At 40.5% G+C, this 16,412-nt stretch overlaps 1 protein-coding gene across 2 annotated transcripts in view; it reads right to left on the bottom strand.

Moving 5' to 3' along the window:
- Positions 1 to 3,632: 3,632 nt before the first annotated feature.
- The window catches only part of atrnl1b (attractin-like 1b), a 98,730-nt gene continuing 85,950 nt past the window's right edge, over positions 3,633 to 16,412 (bottom strand). For both annotated transcript variants that reach the window (XM_066664159.1, XM_066664160.1), the window contains exons 28-29: positions 14,817 to 14,931; positions 3,633 to 6,139 (exon numbers count right to left, since the gene is read on the bottom strand). In XM_066664159.1, the coding sequence (XP_066520256.1) occupies positions 6,015 to 6,139; positions 14,817 to 14,931 (240 nt within the window). In that variant the 3' untranslated portion in view covers positions 3,633 to 6,014. The remainder of the gene's footprint in view (positions 6,140 to 14,816; positions 14,932 to 16,412) is intronic.

The raw sequence follows: 16,412 nt of genomic DNA, 5'->3' as shown, positions 1-16,412 counted from the left end.
TACATTTGGAATGTCAAAGAGGTAAAAAGCATAGTAACATTGGGCTGAGGAGCAGTGGAGTGGCACAAAAGACCCTGAACTAATCAACTAACATCAGCACCTGACCATAGTCATTTTTAATGGCTGCTATTAAACCCACAGCAATGTCCCAACATCTATTTTAAAGTTATCACAGAAGAGCAGAGTGAGGTCAATGTGCTCAGTGTTGGCTAAAGAGGTATACACTAATTGTATTCTCCAAAGAGATCGAGCCCTATCTAATGCCTCTGGAATGGAGTCTAATGCTTTAATGGCTGCCATCAAATCTTCACAGCAGTGTTCCAACAGCAAATAGGGATACACTCCACTGTTAATAGCTATGACTGGCGAGTTGCCGTTTGCTAGAGTTCTACAGCTTGTCTCAGATGACTGACTGATCTGCTTTACACACAGGAAAAAGATTTGTTTCTCCAGAGACACTGACGGGGACGTTCTACCAAGCACAGGACTGATATTCATGGCTCCTTGAGCTCCAGGCTTCATACGAATGAAGGATGGAGCCATGCCACCACTCAATCTCTCTCTTACCCTCTGTATTACCAGTAAGCCACACACTCATTAATATCTCTTAATGTTAGCGGCAGACACCTTGATTTACAGTGAGCTCTTTCAGCCCAGAGAAGGCAATAGGGAGACGCCGGGCATCCCTCACTCCATACGTCCACTGACACCTCCAGCAGACCTCAACACACACGATATACACTGGCTCAGAGCTGTATAGCACATTGGGAGGTGGGGGAGGGGGTGCAGTGAGTGGGGATGCATGTAAAGACAAAAAATGAAGGAACAGAAAGAAAGGGACGTGTCTGAAGGTGAAAGTAAAGGAGTTAAAAGATGAAGTGTGAGAGTGTAAGGAAAATGAAAACAACAACAGTGAGAAGCCTGGGTAGGGCTGGGCAATGTTAATTTAATTCAAAATTGATATTATCTTGCCTAAATCAATTATATATTTATCAATAAATCAATTATATATTTATATTCAATTTTATATTTTTAAAATTATTATTATTATTGTTATACTTTTTGGCCAGTTCTGTTATGTCTCCCAGTGTCTCCCTAAAACCATACTACTTTGTGTAGACATGTGAATCTGCAACATGGAGGAGAACCTAAACACTGAGGCCAACCGAGCAAACTGAGCATCTTGTAATAGAGTAAAATAATAATAATAATAATGTGGGCACGGTGGTGCAGCAGGTAGTGTCGCAGTCACACAGCTCCAGGGACCTGGAGGTTGTGGGTTCGATTCCCGCTCCAGGTTACTGTCTGTGAGGAGTTGCTGTGTTCTCCATGTGTCTGTGTGGGTTTCCTCCGGGTGCTCCAGTTTCCTCCCACGGTCCAAAAACACACGTTGGTAGGTGGATTGGCGACTCAAAAGTGTCTGTAGGTGTGAGTGTGTGTGTGAGTCTGTGTTGCCCTGTGAAGGACTGGCACCCCCTCCAGGATGTGTTCCCGCCTTGTGCCCAATGATTCCAGGTAGGCTCTGGACCCACCGCGACCCTGAACTGGATAAGCAGTTACAGATAATGAATGAATTAATGAATGAATAATTATATATATGTGAATGTTATATCACAGTTCTAGTTCACAGAAAGTTTCAGAAAAGTGAAGGAGAAAGTGCATATGTGAGATAAAAGAACGGAAACAAAGACTTAGACAAAGACAGAAAGACGGCAAAAAAACAGGTATGAGAAAATTACAAGAAGAGAAATAAATTAATGAAAAAAGATTAAGAGAATGCCTGGGAAAATATGAAAGAATGCTACAGAGAAAATTGATGAAAAGAGACAGAATGAGAACCTTTTCAAATGCTTCTGAATGCTGTATACACTTTAACAGTAGTGCATTGAGGGGCTCACTCGCTGTGGTCACAGTGTAATAACAGCACAGTGGTCAGTCTGCTGGAGAGTGGAGGAGCAAGTATGAATATCTCACTGGCCTTATTCATCAAAGCCTCTGGAACAGCGCAGTGTTCCGGATGTCTCTCGTCATTCTCCAGCAGACATCCTCCCTTTTTTCTCTCTCTCTCTCTCACACACACACACACACACACAGATCTACATCAAGTTATTCACACTGCTCCCTAGAGTGTGTTTACGGACATTAGTCAGCAGTGACAGCTCGCTCTGTCTCTGTCACTCTGGGCAGTGTGCATACCTGAGCAGACTCACTGACTAAGAAGTGTGTATTCGCACGTGCACACACACACACACACACACACACACACACAGAGCAAGGTGCATGGGTCAGAAAAGGTGAGGGAGAGAAAAGAAAAGACCCTGAACTCTCCCAGAAACTCAATTCACCTTTGCTATAGAATGCTGGGAGAAAAATGTGACCACGACACTTAAATGGCATATTTGACTTGCATTAAAAAGAAAAACCCACCCCAGCCATGATTCAAGCCCAAAATCCAAGCAATAGTTGAATAGTTTTCAACTTAATGGCAGGCACCAGATGGCACCTGTGAGGCTAATTGTTCACAAACATGACTCAATACTGCCCCGACATATTTCTACCACAGCCACAAAACCTCTTTCAGCCTAAGGTCAGACGAACTGATGTGGTTAAGCATCAATTACTGCAAGCCACAGGGACACACCCGACTTCACTGTGCAGCAGAATGCAGTGTCAGGTTTATAGATATTGCACACCTAATGGAGCCGGTCTGTAACTCACTCCCACTCTAAATTCTGAAATTGAGGAAGTGCTCCACAAGGGGGTGCTACATCAATGACACTGGATGCTTGCTTCTGTAGTTCACATAAATCATACAAGCATACTGAACATGCTTTGGGACCTAATGAGGCGCAGCATGAAGTTTGACAGGTTTTGGTGTGTATTTTAATCAGTCTGAGTAGCTATGGATTTGTGCTTGTAGCGGAACAGACAAGTCATGTTTGAGGTTTAAGTCTTTTCGTTTACAAGACAAATCTAACTAAAAAGTAATGCTTTTACCTCATCCGCAATCCCAAATAAATACACACTTTCCTCAGTCATTAAATAGTGGTTATGTGGTTTCAGACACTGTAGAACATGTCTATAAGGAGGACACATGGGCCTGAGATGTCACTGGTTAGATCACTGGTACCAGCAGAGAAAGAGGGAGTGAAGTAGCAGTGCTTCTTTCTCCCTCAAACCCACAGCTGAAGTGACCTGGAGCAAGGAACCGAAATCCAAACTGCTGCCACAGATCTGTTCAATGCAGAGGTCAGATTTCTAAAAAAAAAAAAAAAAAAAAAAAAAGACACCTTCTGGAGAATTTCCACTTTGCTAAACATGAATGAATGAGTGAGTCTGGTCCATGGTGGGCTTTACAAACACAGTACAACAGCCTACCAAATTATAAGGTGGGAACTGTATGGTAAGTTACAACAAGGAAGACTTATCCTCATAGATCCACTGAAACATGTAACAGGCAAATTTCTGCTGATCAACTACATTTGGAGCAAAGAGACTAATGTAAATTTCCCCAAAACTATGACGAGGCTTTTATTTTTCAGGATACCAACTACTGCATGGTGCAAATATCAAAGAAGTGATTCTTCAAGTTGATCCCAAATAAGCTTAAAACATCCATGGTGCTAGGAATATTCAAGTGTTTTATTTTCCTGTCCATCTTTAAAATACATTGAAGATTAATGATATGCACTGAAGAATGAACGCTCCATTCTTTTTTTCTTTATGACATTACAGTGAGAGATGATTCCTGTGTAATAAGACCGTACACTATGCACTACCGCATACAGCTACTCTCATTCACAGGTGCTTTTAAAAAACAAAACGTGGTCAAATGTAGCTCATATTTAAATGTGACTTGCCAAACTACAAATGCCCAAAATACTATACAAGAGCAGCTGCAACAAACTGCAATTCTACAAAAACATAAAAAAACATAACTCTGTAGTAGTTAGCTACATGATTTCAATGACTAAATTTATAATAACAGAGGTATTACACAGGAATCAGTTATCAAACAAAACCTCAACATTTCACAAACATTGTAAAAGACATGGTTTCCTTCATCAGTATCGTCATCGTCATCATGGGTATTATACAGAGAGTGGGCCCTAAATAAATGTGACCTTTTTATATACTTTATTAAAAACAGCAAAGTAATGAATTAAACAAAAACACAAAAGAACAAGAACGGCTAGATGAAGAACGGCGTGATTCACATTTGATTCACATGTTCAGATCTATGTAACGTAAACAAGTGAAGGGAAGGGCACTGTACACTTTCTTGACCACTGTCCTAAAGACCAGGTTGGTCTTCTTCAGGTCCGGTAATGTTCCCGTTCTTCTCCCAGCATCATATGGGCTCTCTCAGCCTCTGGGACGAAGTTCGCTGGCTGGGCAAGCTGTGGGGGGGCTGAAGAAGAGCCAGTAGTGTTTGGATGCGACTGTACAGGAGGAGAATGGTGCTGAAGAAACTGGCCTTCAGTGGATGAAAAGTGTCCTCGCTCAAAGGCCATCTTCTCCGTTCACAATATGTGAAACTTAGATCTCCAAAAATATCCATTATAAAGCGTTTTACTGCAAAGTCTATAGACAGCTCGATCCGTCTGAATCGGTACTGGGTTATTCCAAAAGGAGAGAAAAAAAAACTAAGAAAAAAAAGAAGAAAAAGTAAAAACTGTGCAGTAGCCTATTCCTTAGCATTATTTAACAAGAGCACTATACAACAAAGGCACAAGCCCCTGAATTACATACAATTCTAATACTCTCCTTGGTCACCACCGAGCTTTTCTGCTTCTGTGACTGGTGAATGACACCTGGTGTTGTTCCATTTCTTGCCCTATTTCAAATGCGCCCATCATTTCCTATGCAGCCCTCTTCACCAGAATGCTAAGCTACTGGCAGTGGGCTGTGGATGGCTGTACAGCCTTACACCCAACCGAGTAAAAACTCTTTGTGACTCACAACTTACAAACTGTTTTTAAAGCATCTAGTGTGCAGATCATGCAAAAATAAAAAATAAAAAAAAACTTTGCCAGAATAGCGAACAGATGAAACAAGATTTTGCTAGCAAATAACAGATTTTTTTTCTCTTTTTTTGTTAATTAAACAATTTTGGGTTCTCCAAATCCTTACACATCCAAGAACTCCTTTAGCCTAAAACAAATCCAGTAGCTTTTCTGTGCTATGTATGGCAGACTTTGTTGGATTTTATGTAAAATGCCCAAAAGAGCTAGAAATGTATTTAACTGTGATTAAGCATCTCCTTAGCAAACACAGACTGTCTACCTAGCAAGCAAACAGATGGGATTTACACCCCTATACGAAGCCATCAATAGTCCATATATGTATAAAACCAACAGCTCTACCGCTAGGTAAGCGACACGTATCATACACGTCCTCTGTTCTGACACCCCAGTGTTAGGATATATTCATTCACTGAAAGGAGAACCCAGGCCAGAACAGAAGCAAAACCGCGCTTGACTGGCTACCGAGGCTGTGAACGGGAGATGTCAGTGGAACGGGCCCTTTCGCTGAATGCAGTTCTGCAAAGAGGGCTGAAGGGCTGCTGGTAATCACCATGAGGTCTCTCAGGTAAGGCCTGCAGAGTGCTGTCAGGAAACGTCGTGTAAGCTGTGGCAAAATCAGATGCGGCTGAAGGGGAATTCAGACTTTGACAGAGGAGAGCTGCAGTGACAATGTGGTTTGGAACTGTTGAGAGCACTGAAAGCAGAGTCGAAGCCGAGTAGGAGCTGAAAAAAGCGCTGCTGAAAGGTGTACTGGAGCACAAGTGAAGCTGGGCGTGGGACAGGTTTGGTAAGCATAGTGTTTCAGTGACCCATAGTGTTTGTGTGTGTGACGGTGAAAGGGAAGAAGAAAAAAGCACTCTGCTTCTTTATTAAGTCCCATAACTGGGGGCCTCTCTCTGGACACAGAAGCTGCCAAAGGTCTACAGCAGTGGACACTCAGAGCAGGGCACTCTCTGAGAGGCCCGGCAAGAGGCGGCCACGGATCTCTCACACACATGTGCCTTGGTGAGCAGTGGGCAGAGCTTTGCGGTTTTTCAAGCCCTGACTCTTCTCTTTGAAGTCCATGGGCTTCTGCTGAGATGTGTCAATCAATGCGCTGGCAATGGCAATACCTGCAAACAGAGAAAAGAAAAAGAAAAGGATAAAGGTTAGCTGGAGGAGAGCATTAGAAAGACGTGAGCTGCTGGACAAATGTTCACAGAAAAGGCCAATTTATACTTCTGCACTGACTCGACACAGAGCCTATGCTGTAGACTACGTAACAGCCCTACGCCATTGTGAGCATTTATACTTCTGCATTGGTGTCTGCAATTATACCGCCACACCACTAGAGCTGAATCTGTAACATCTTCCTCTACACTCTGTAGTACACAATGTAGTGGTGTAGTAGAAATACTCTTATAAATCTTTAGGGAGTAGGTCATCGATTGAGACAGCGCATAGTTTACATGAGGTGCCAGGAAAGTAACTAATACAAAGCCAGCGTGTTTTTTCTGCTGCGCATTGCTTCTCTTCGAATTTTTTTTTCCCCGGTGACGGTATTTTACCTTGAAATCCACACAATGTCTGAGGAAATTTCTCTCTATAAATGTGCTGCTGTCTGCATCTCTGTATGTGGAGGAGAGTAGTTCATGTTTCTGTACTTCTTCAGTTCTTCATAAACAATGTCCATCTGACTTCTGACCAATCACAGTCCTTGCAGTCTGAGTTGTCGTGACGCGTAGTAACATTTCTGTAGAGGTGCGTGTCGGGCTATGCCATAGGGCACAGGATCGACGATAAAATGGACTTAAAGACTAGCGAGAGCAAGGTGTACTTACTGAATTTTCAGAGAACTTCAGAATGTGTCAGTGAAGCCCCATACTCTGTCCAGTCAAATGCATACATCTGATTATCATTAAGATCAGATTAATAAATGCACTTATAGTGATAATAGTAATAATAATGTAATGCACCCAGTATGAACAAGCAGCGCATGTGACATTTTTAGTGGTTGGGATGCAGCCAACCATCTGTTCTACCAAACATTTAGAGACATCAGTGAGTGGATGAGTGAGTTTATGTAGCCTGCAAAACCTAAAAATGATGACTTTTTATTTATTTATTTATTAAAAAATATATATATATATTGGTGTGCAACATATCACTTACCAATAAAGGCGTTGATCTAAATGGAAAAGAAATACAGTGGAACCTCTACTTACGAACATCTATACCAACGAACTTTCCAAGATACGAACCAGGCGTTTGAATATTTTTTTGCCTCCATCAACGAACCATGACTCTAGAAACGAACCCGAGCCTCCGCCGAGCCGGCAGCTGGAAATGGCCACTGACCCCAATAGGCGAGTCTCCCAGCGCGCCCAGACTTGAGTCATTGACCCATTTTCTCTCATTCTCTTGACCCTCAAGCTTTTAAGATTAGCAAATTGTAGTTTTAGCAATTTATCCTTAGTGTAAATAGCAGACATCGAAATTCCTGCTAAGTTAAGCCGTATCTACGCTTCGTCTCCCCACATTCACCCGCCTACTCTCCGATACTCCCCCCCCACTGTTACCACTGTTACCACTGTATTTCTTTTTTATTTTTAGTAATGCTACATGTATTTTTTTTTTTTTACTAATTTGAGAGTTTTGTAAACATATATCAGTGCAAAAGGGGTGACTTTCGGGGTGGGGGCTGGAACGCATTAATTGCTTTTCCATTATTTTAAATGGGGAAAATTGACTCGAGAAACAAACTTTTCTACTTACAAACCGGGTCACTGAACGGATCAAGTTCGTAAGTAGAGGTTCCACTGTACTAGTAAATCACACTTGTTTTATAAATTCCATTAGTCTTCAAGGTGAGCTACTTGTACATATACATATTTTATACCTTTATAGAAAACCAATAAAGAAAGATTTGAATTTTATTTGAAAACAAAGAATGTGTTTGGTTTAAAAAAATAAAACAAACAATAATCACAAAGAAACAGATGAACAATTGCATCAAGCATTTCTTGAGCCCTGAGCATTCTGTTGCATTTTGTGGGAAAAGTCCCACACTGCATGTTTCCAGTCTTTTGTGCCGGTTGGGACATCCCTCACTCACTATCTCTGTGGTGGAGGGAGCTTGGCTCAGTGCCGAGTGAGCTCCACCGCTGTGTTCCATGCCAGAATTCTGCTGGAGAATGCTATGGCAAGAACCATGGCCACAAACCCCCAGCCATTTTTTACAGCACCATCTCACAAATCATCCCCAAAACAAAACAGGCACTTGTGTTCTGCACTGACCTGGCTCTGCTCCCTCCCTGCTATTGAAGCAATACAATTATTGGAGGGGAACAATTCATTACTCCAAGACAGGCCAGCCAAAAGGAATTGCATTTAGCATGTCAAGACGAAGCCACAGCAGCTTCAGGTGAACACGATTTACATCCAACAACGAGCTGACTCGCCGAGAGCCACTCTGGCCTGCTCCGATTTATTAGCCATCACACCTGGGTTGGAGCAAAGGGGATGTCAACAAATGTGGTTTCCCAAGCAGCGCTGAGTAAAAGCACTCATGTTTTCAGTCATAACCCTTTATTACACAGTCAGCTTAAAGCTCAATCCAAAAATGATGCACAAATCCAAAATGTTCAGAGTCTTAATGCGAATACGTTTTAGGACAGATATAAAAGGCTGGAAACATACGAGCAACAGCTCCTCTCCTTCTGTTTGAGACACTTCCTTGTGATTTCAAATTCATTTTTTTGTCAGACTCCACAAATTCTGTGCTTAGAACTTGAGTCTGTAAATACTGGAGATGAGCCCAATGCTATAGTCAAAGCCACTTATGGGTTTGCAATTAATGTTGCTAATGTTCTGTTTAATTCACGTTTTTGAAAAAACCCCATTTTAAGTACCATTTTTCGTCTGACCTTTCCCCATTGAGTGGCTGAATGTGTACGGCTCATTTTTATGTAAAGTACTTCCACGTGCTGACACTTTTTCATGAAGTCTCCATAGAGGCCCTGCCATTTGCTGCTCTAAATGTGGCAGATAGCAGGTAGTATGGGTTTATTTCTTCAATGCCATTGATGTCAGTTTTATGAAAGCAGTTACTGTCACCGTTACTGGCATGGGTAATAAGCTTTTTTATGTGCTACAGGTGAGTGAGGTTATTCTACATTGTTTCTGACACTCCTCTGTGTTAGTTCTTAGATTTTTTTTTTTCAGTGCTGCCACTTCACAGAGGTTCTTACAATCACAGAGTCCGTTACTCATTTCCTAACAAAGCACTCTACAAATTTTTAAACTCCAGTCAAATCAGCCACTGATTACAAGTCAGACTTTTTTTTTCCAGGAGATATTGTAGATGAGATTATTCACAAGCACAAGAAAGTGGAAAAACAAGAATGTTCAAAACAGCACTTAGATTTACCTATATATTCATTCATTCATTCATTCATCTGTAACCACTTATCCAGTTCAGGGTTGCGGTGGGTCCAGAGCCTACCTGGAATCATTGGGCGCAAGGCAGGAATACACCCTGGAGGGGGCGCCAGTCCTTCACAGGGCAACACACACACTCACACCTACGGACACTTTTGAGTCACCAATCCACCTACCAACGTGTGTTTTTGGACTGTGGGAGGAAACCTGAGCACCCAGAGGAAACCCACGCAGACACAGGGAGAACACACCAAGTCCTCACAGACAGTCACCCGGAGCGGGAATCGAACCCACAACCTCCAGGTCCCTGGAGCTGACTGCAACACTACCTGCTGCACCACTGTGCCGCCTACCTATATATTGCAAAATAAAAATAAGAAAGGACTACTAGCAAGACTCTTCAAGATATAGGCAAAAACGTAAAGACAGTGTCTCTGTATCCTTGTAATGATATGGATCTAAATGTATATGTAGTTGTCAAAAAAACATATATAATAAAAAGTAAACTGACAAAAAAAAAAATAAAATGTTCCTCACACTTGCAGAGTGGCTTTAGTGCAGAAGAGCAACATGAACTCCAAAGCACTCTAATAATAACTCTGAAACAAGATCAGAAACTTCACGGATGTAGTTGAACCTGTATATGAGTAAACTGTGTCAGTCACACTTGAAGCAAATTTTTTAAAGTCACCAGTGCATTACTGAAGTGAGAAGTCAGAGCAAGGAGTTGTTCACTCAAGTCTGAATAAAACAGTGTGAAGTTCATGTTCAGGAGCAGCATGGTGACAGCAGACATCACTGACTTACGGTGAAGTCAATTCAGACATCACTCACGCACTAACTTGTTCTGTGTAGGTAAAGCTTCTTTTTTTTTTACCCTCACAAACATTACACTCACAAAGCACTATGGCTTTGTAACTTCCAAAAAGCACATCAGCTGAACTAAAATGGGCTTCTTTCAACTGTGACAGGAAAGAAACATCTGCTGAGCACTAGAGCCATTTTATCAGGTCCTTTTTCTTTTAAAATATTCTTTGTTGAACGTAAGCCGGGGCTCTTACTCTCGCTTGCTTTCTCTCTGAAGTGCCTCTCGCCAGAACTTTCCATGATGAACCACAACAGGACAACAAACAAGTGCTGCTGCCATCTTTCAATATAAAAAGCTCATTTCCTTTCTTGTTGTACAATGGCGGCGGTAGCTGCTGCTGTTACACATTTGAGCTGTTGTGCTTGTCAAGATACAACTATTAGAAAAGATGCACTGAAACTGAAGTTTTTCCACATCAGTCAGTTTCTGATGAGGAAGCCGAGCTTAAAGGGCTGAGGTTCCATAAAGCAGCGCGTTGATTGACAGACCTGCTGTGGGAGGGAGGGGTAGATGGGCTTTTCTCTGGAACACACTGTCACTCGGATAGCTCTTAGCAGATAAATCTATGAAAGCAGACCTTCAGAACAGCACCTTAAAAGCACAACAACCTCGAAATAGTGCAAGTGGAAAGACGACAAGCGTTTCCGTAAGAAAATTTAAAGTACTGGTGTGTTAGATTGATGCTAACAGTCCTGTAACTGAAAAGGCCTTTGTAAAGTGGATATAGATGAAGGCTGTGGATTGGAGACACAGTAATAAGGCTGAAACCAAGTAAAGATTTGAGCCCCAGACAGGAACCAAACACAGCTATTGCTGTCATTGATCGTTCTGATCCCACTTTGTACACTTGTAGAGGTTATTGCACTTGGGAACACAGCAACCCTCCCCATCAAACTCAAGGACATAGACTAGTGGCAACAAGATCTGTTAATGAATCTCTGGACTTGCATGCAATAATTAGCCACAAGGGCTGAGAGAGCTGCTCTAACCCACAGCAGAAACACAGACTACAGCGGAGATTAACCACTAAGGGGTAACAAAATATGGCCAATAAAGACAGACTAGCTACACCAAATCACCACAGGGACATGTATCTATTGGTCTGGCTTCCTGTCTGAGTTCATGTTTCCCAGTATGGGAAGCACCATATGTAATTCAAATTTTACAGGAAGCATGTGATTCAACCAATGCCAAATTATAACACAGAATGTAACTTTCATATATAAAACAATACATTTCTTTACCATAGAATTTAATCTAAAGTCATAGAACACATTGGATGTACTTAAAAAATGTGTGTGTAGGTGTAACTGAGCTAATGCTAGCACAGGAGCAAATTAGTGCTGTCGATCAATAAAAAATAAAAAAATAAAAAATAAATAAAAAAAAAAAAATGAGTTAACGGCCCAATTTACAGAAATTAATCAAATATGTCCCTTTTTAGGACTGAACGTTTAATAATTTATATGTTAATGTAAAATTAATGAATGTAAGATCAACACAAATTATATTTTTCCATAGTGTCTACAAATGTAGTTTTTACTTATTAGTAAATAGTAATGAATTAAAAATGTAGTCACAACAAAGTTAATATGCTACTAGTGTTTTTGTGTAGTGCCATTTTCCTGACAATTTGGGGAGAGGAAACCATCTTTGTTTACTTTGTTTCACAATATGTACAAAGTGTAGTTCTGATGATTTTTCTATTAGAGTCCTTTTATTTATTTGGTAAACGTTTCAGGGAATGCTTCTGCATTCCTTTAATTGAGAACATTAACACAACAGCGCAGAATAAAATGTACCAGAAAATGAACTCACCAGTGTTTACCGCTAATACTTCACTAAACTCTAAAAAGAGTGTATTATGGGAGGAACTTGTGTAGTTAAACAAAATAATTAACATGTTGAAGTCCTACATGCATTATCACGTTAATTTTGACAGCATTAGGGCAAAGTTGACATTGTTCCCTAGTTTTGATTAGCTACAATAATATTGTTCAGCATTACAGAACATAATTTAACTTATTTTTTCCATTAGATAACACTGGACATGTTCTACCCCTTTTCTACAGATTACCATCATTCTATGTGGCCTTAATCTAATGTCTGCTACATGATTATGTTTAACACTCCACAAAGATCACGCACCACAGCACTGTTCTCACCCTGCTAAGTGTCTTGGTTACACTGTCTAAGCCAGGGGAAGCAACCTTATTCCCAAAGGGACGGTATGGCTGCTGGTTTTTGTTCCAACCAAACAGGGGGTCACATGATCAGTTGTTTTACTGAGGCCAACTAATTAAAGAAGTGAAATCAGGTGTGCTCTGGACTGAATGGACTAATATCTAGCAGCCACACTGGCCCCTTAAATAAGAATGCTCACCCATGGTGTAAACTCATCCTTGTGAGGATGAGATGTCAGATGCAGAGCAAATTCAGGATGACTTATTGTCCTTCACGGGGCAACACACACAGTCACTCACATTCACACCTAAGGACAGTTTTGAATCGCCAATGCACCTACCAACATGTGTTTTTGAAATGTGGGAGGAAACCCACGCAGACACGAGGAGAACACACAAAACTCCACACATACAGTCTATAAAAATCGGACCAGACAAAACCGGACTGAGTTGTCATTGTCTTTTTTAGTTTTTAGTTTATTGGTTGGTTGACATCCCTGGAACTCAAATGAATGTGTACATGCAGTGAAAATATGTTTTTTAACCCCTATAAATCAACTCTTTGGGCAGGGCACGTAGAAGACTCTGGTACTAACAAGACAACCTCATGTTTAACATCTTAAATCAAAAACCCGAAGTAGACACATGCTGTTTTTAGGCATAATTAGTGACTCAATTATAGCCAATCTTTCAGTGATGAAGAGGTCTTGGTGTTAACACCGAATGACTACGAGGTGTTGGCCATGCTTTTAGCACCTTCAAGTCTTTATCAGTGTCAAAAGAGCACATGGTGGGAGGAAGGTTCTGAAAGCAGTGACCACAACCATGCACTCGAAAAGAAAAGATACGTAAAACACACAACACACAACCTCCGGACCCTGCAGAGAGCACTGGGAGAAATCTAGCAGGAACAGTGCACATGGTGTTATCTGGGTTAGTCATTTCACTATTGACAGAACACAGCGGTACAGTCTGGTGACTGACTGTACATGTTGTCTGGCCAGAAATTTCTCAACAGGGCAGCACACCAAGAGCACGTATTTTTTTAATTACCTGATTTCTACTATAACGGACATATATTTTCTATAATGTCTAAAAATGTCTTTATGTTCCCTAACAAACAAAGCTCTAAGATTTACATATTTTTAAGAGGAACCATCCTCATGATTTTGCCATAAAAACTAAAGCCAGCTGTCCCCACAGTGGCCAGATACCAGACTGCACAGCCTGGCAAATCCTTAATTAAATATGTACTATTGGATAGCAAATCAGAGTATACAGCAGTGCAATATGTTCTCACACTTCTGTTGATGTTTAATAAGGTAAAATATCCCATAAAAATGTTGAGGATCTCTAGATCTTTTAAAATCAGTCCTTGAGCATTCAGCATTAAGGAGAGGTCATCCCAGAAAAGGCGTAAGTTTCTGGTCAGTCAGATATATGTGCAGATGCTGAGTAGTTCTTTGGATTGCTGTTATGTCAGATGATCAAAAACTTTAGCCTGAAACCACAGGCAAATGCATTTTGCTCTAGAATGTTTGAAAATCATGGAGTCTGAAGTACTTCTAAGTTATCTAGAGAATATATCCATGTTACTGTCACAGAACCTGCTAGACTGATCCAGGGTCTTCAGTAATGTGGGTTTGTGTGTGTAATATATAAGGCATGAAACTGAAACCATACTTGACCCATGCCTGCATTTGTTGGACCAGACCCGACAGCTGCTGGATTTAGAATACCAAACCCACTCACATACACTAACAGATGGACTAATGCAGAGGTGGTTTAGAGGGCTTTGCTTTGTTTCCAAATACAGGCTGGAGTGAGTAAGAGAGTGGAAGCTATAGATCAAGAGAGAAAGATCAAGTGAGCCTGCTAGTTGATAACACTGATATCTGGGGAGGATGCACCAGGTCTATTTAAAGTAGTATACTTTTTAAATAAAATCACACTGTAATACTTTTCTTTATATGATTAAGATGTATTTGTTTCATCTTTACATTTAACCTGATTACATTTGAATCCCTAAGACAAACTTAAAGGAGCTTTCTTCTAACAAGTGAGCTTCCCTGAACGAAGTTGATGTCCTTTCACAGTTTGAGAAAGTTGGTATACTCAGAACATAGTCAACATTTGCAATTCTTCCATTAGCCTAATTGTTGAAATTTTGATTCTCAAATGATTCCAATAATTTATGCCAATAATATAGATAGTTTATTGAAATTGATCTGTACGAACCAAGAAAAAAGATTTTTCTTTACAAGCTTTAATCTTATAAAGTGTGTTGGTGTTGCATAAATAAAACGTAACGTCACATACCTGACTGTCCTGGTGGTGGAACCCCTGATGGTCCTCGAGGGAGGCACATAAGCACCGTCAGTACTGCAGCTTTCCCCCCTGAACAGGGCTCCATGGCAACAGGTTTGGGAGGGCCCTTTGGAAAATAAATGACGATATGTATAAATATAGCAATTATGCACTCTTTAACCAACAAATCCAAATGATTCAGAACACGCAGTCACATATTTAACGTCATACTTCCCAACATGTGCCAAGTGTGATAATTCACAACTTTGTGGGAAGGGAACATTACCGTCACGTCCAGTTACAAATAACTCAACTACAGCACAAATCAGTCATACAAGCAAAGTGGACACAGGCCAGGTCACAGATATTTGGTATTAAACACTGTTAATGAGCTCACAGTTACAGTCACTAGTTCCATAAGCATCATCACTATGACTATGACACCAATGCAAACGTTTTGACTCAACTCAAAGTGAAGCAGGGTAGGATAAGGGATAAAGAACTGTTAACACTAAAGCTTTAAAGAACTATTGTTGTCTCTTTCTTTCTTCTAGCTACTGCATCAGCAACTTTATACTGGCTTATGAAATGTCTATATGGTATTTATTTTCAACTTAGCAAATTCATTTGTGTATACAGATTGATAGCAAAGATCTGCATTGTGTAATATGTAGAGTATTGCAGTGCCTTTTTGTGGTATATCCAAGTGAACGCAAAGGCCAGGCAACTGACTTTTAATTTACATGAAAAAGGGGTGGTCAGGTTGTTAAAGGCAATTTTTGCTGGAAAGCAGCTTTGTGGTCTCTAAGCTTGACATTAACTCAGAAATTTATTTATTTATTTATTTTTGGTTTATATATCCACCATAGTTCTACATTGTGCCAAATTCCCATATCTCAAAAGCTAAATCAACTCACTACTTTGCTACTTCCACACTTGCCAGATACACTCAAGGTTTTATTGTGCCTGCAGGGATCCCATCTGGATTTGTGAGCAGATTATATTTCAGGAAACAGACTGTTCTAAAAGCTGTCTTTTGGTTGACCTCTCACAGATGAATTGTGGGTTTCTGCTGAAAGTATTACAGGTGTGGTTCACATCAGTGGTCTGTCCTGCTGACTTGGAGAAGGGGATATTATCAGTTGTTTCAGTTAGTCCTAGGGTGGTGGCCTGGACAGTCTGAAAGTTTGTGGTCAGTTTCTTTGTAATATGACACAGAGGGTATATAGAGTTCTAAATGAATGGAAGAGCATTTTCTTAGAGAGTTCAATGTCACACATCATGTGGTCCATCAGCTTGTATAAAAAGCTATACACATCGGAGTTACTACTAAGAAAAAAAAAAATAACACAAGACAGCACACAAACTCATTCATTTGCGTTATGTACTTAAATAAAGATGCAGATACAGACAAGTGTCTTGTTTGTTGCACTCTGACTCTGGAGAGGCTTGCTTTTTTCAATTATTTAAAGAAATCATTTTCAAAAATGGCATGTAAATATTGCTTAATTTTCCATGTAAGAAAATTCAACCAGTATCAGTCAGTCATGTGTTGATAAGTATATGGTATGGTACAAAAGTAAGCAGTTGCTTTCTTACACTCAAGTT

The sequence above is a fragment of the Hoplias malabaricus genome, chromosome 3 (assembly GCF_029633855.1).
Source record: "Hoplias malabaricus isolate fHopMal1 chromosome 3, fHopMal1.hap1, whole genome shotgun sequence".
NCBI lineage: Eukaryota > Metazoa > Chordata > Actinopteri > Characiformes > Erythrinidae > Hoplias > Hoplias malabaricus.
This window is presented reverse-complemented; position numbering and strand designations above follow the sequence as displayed.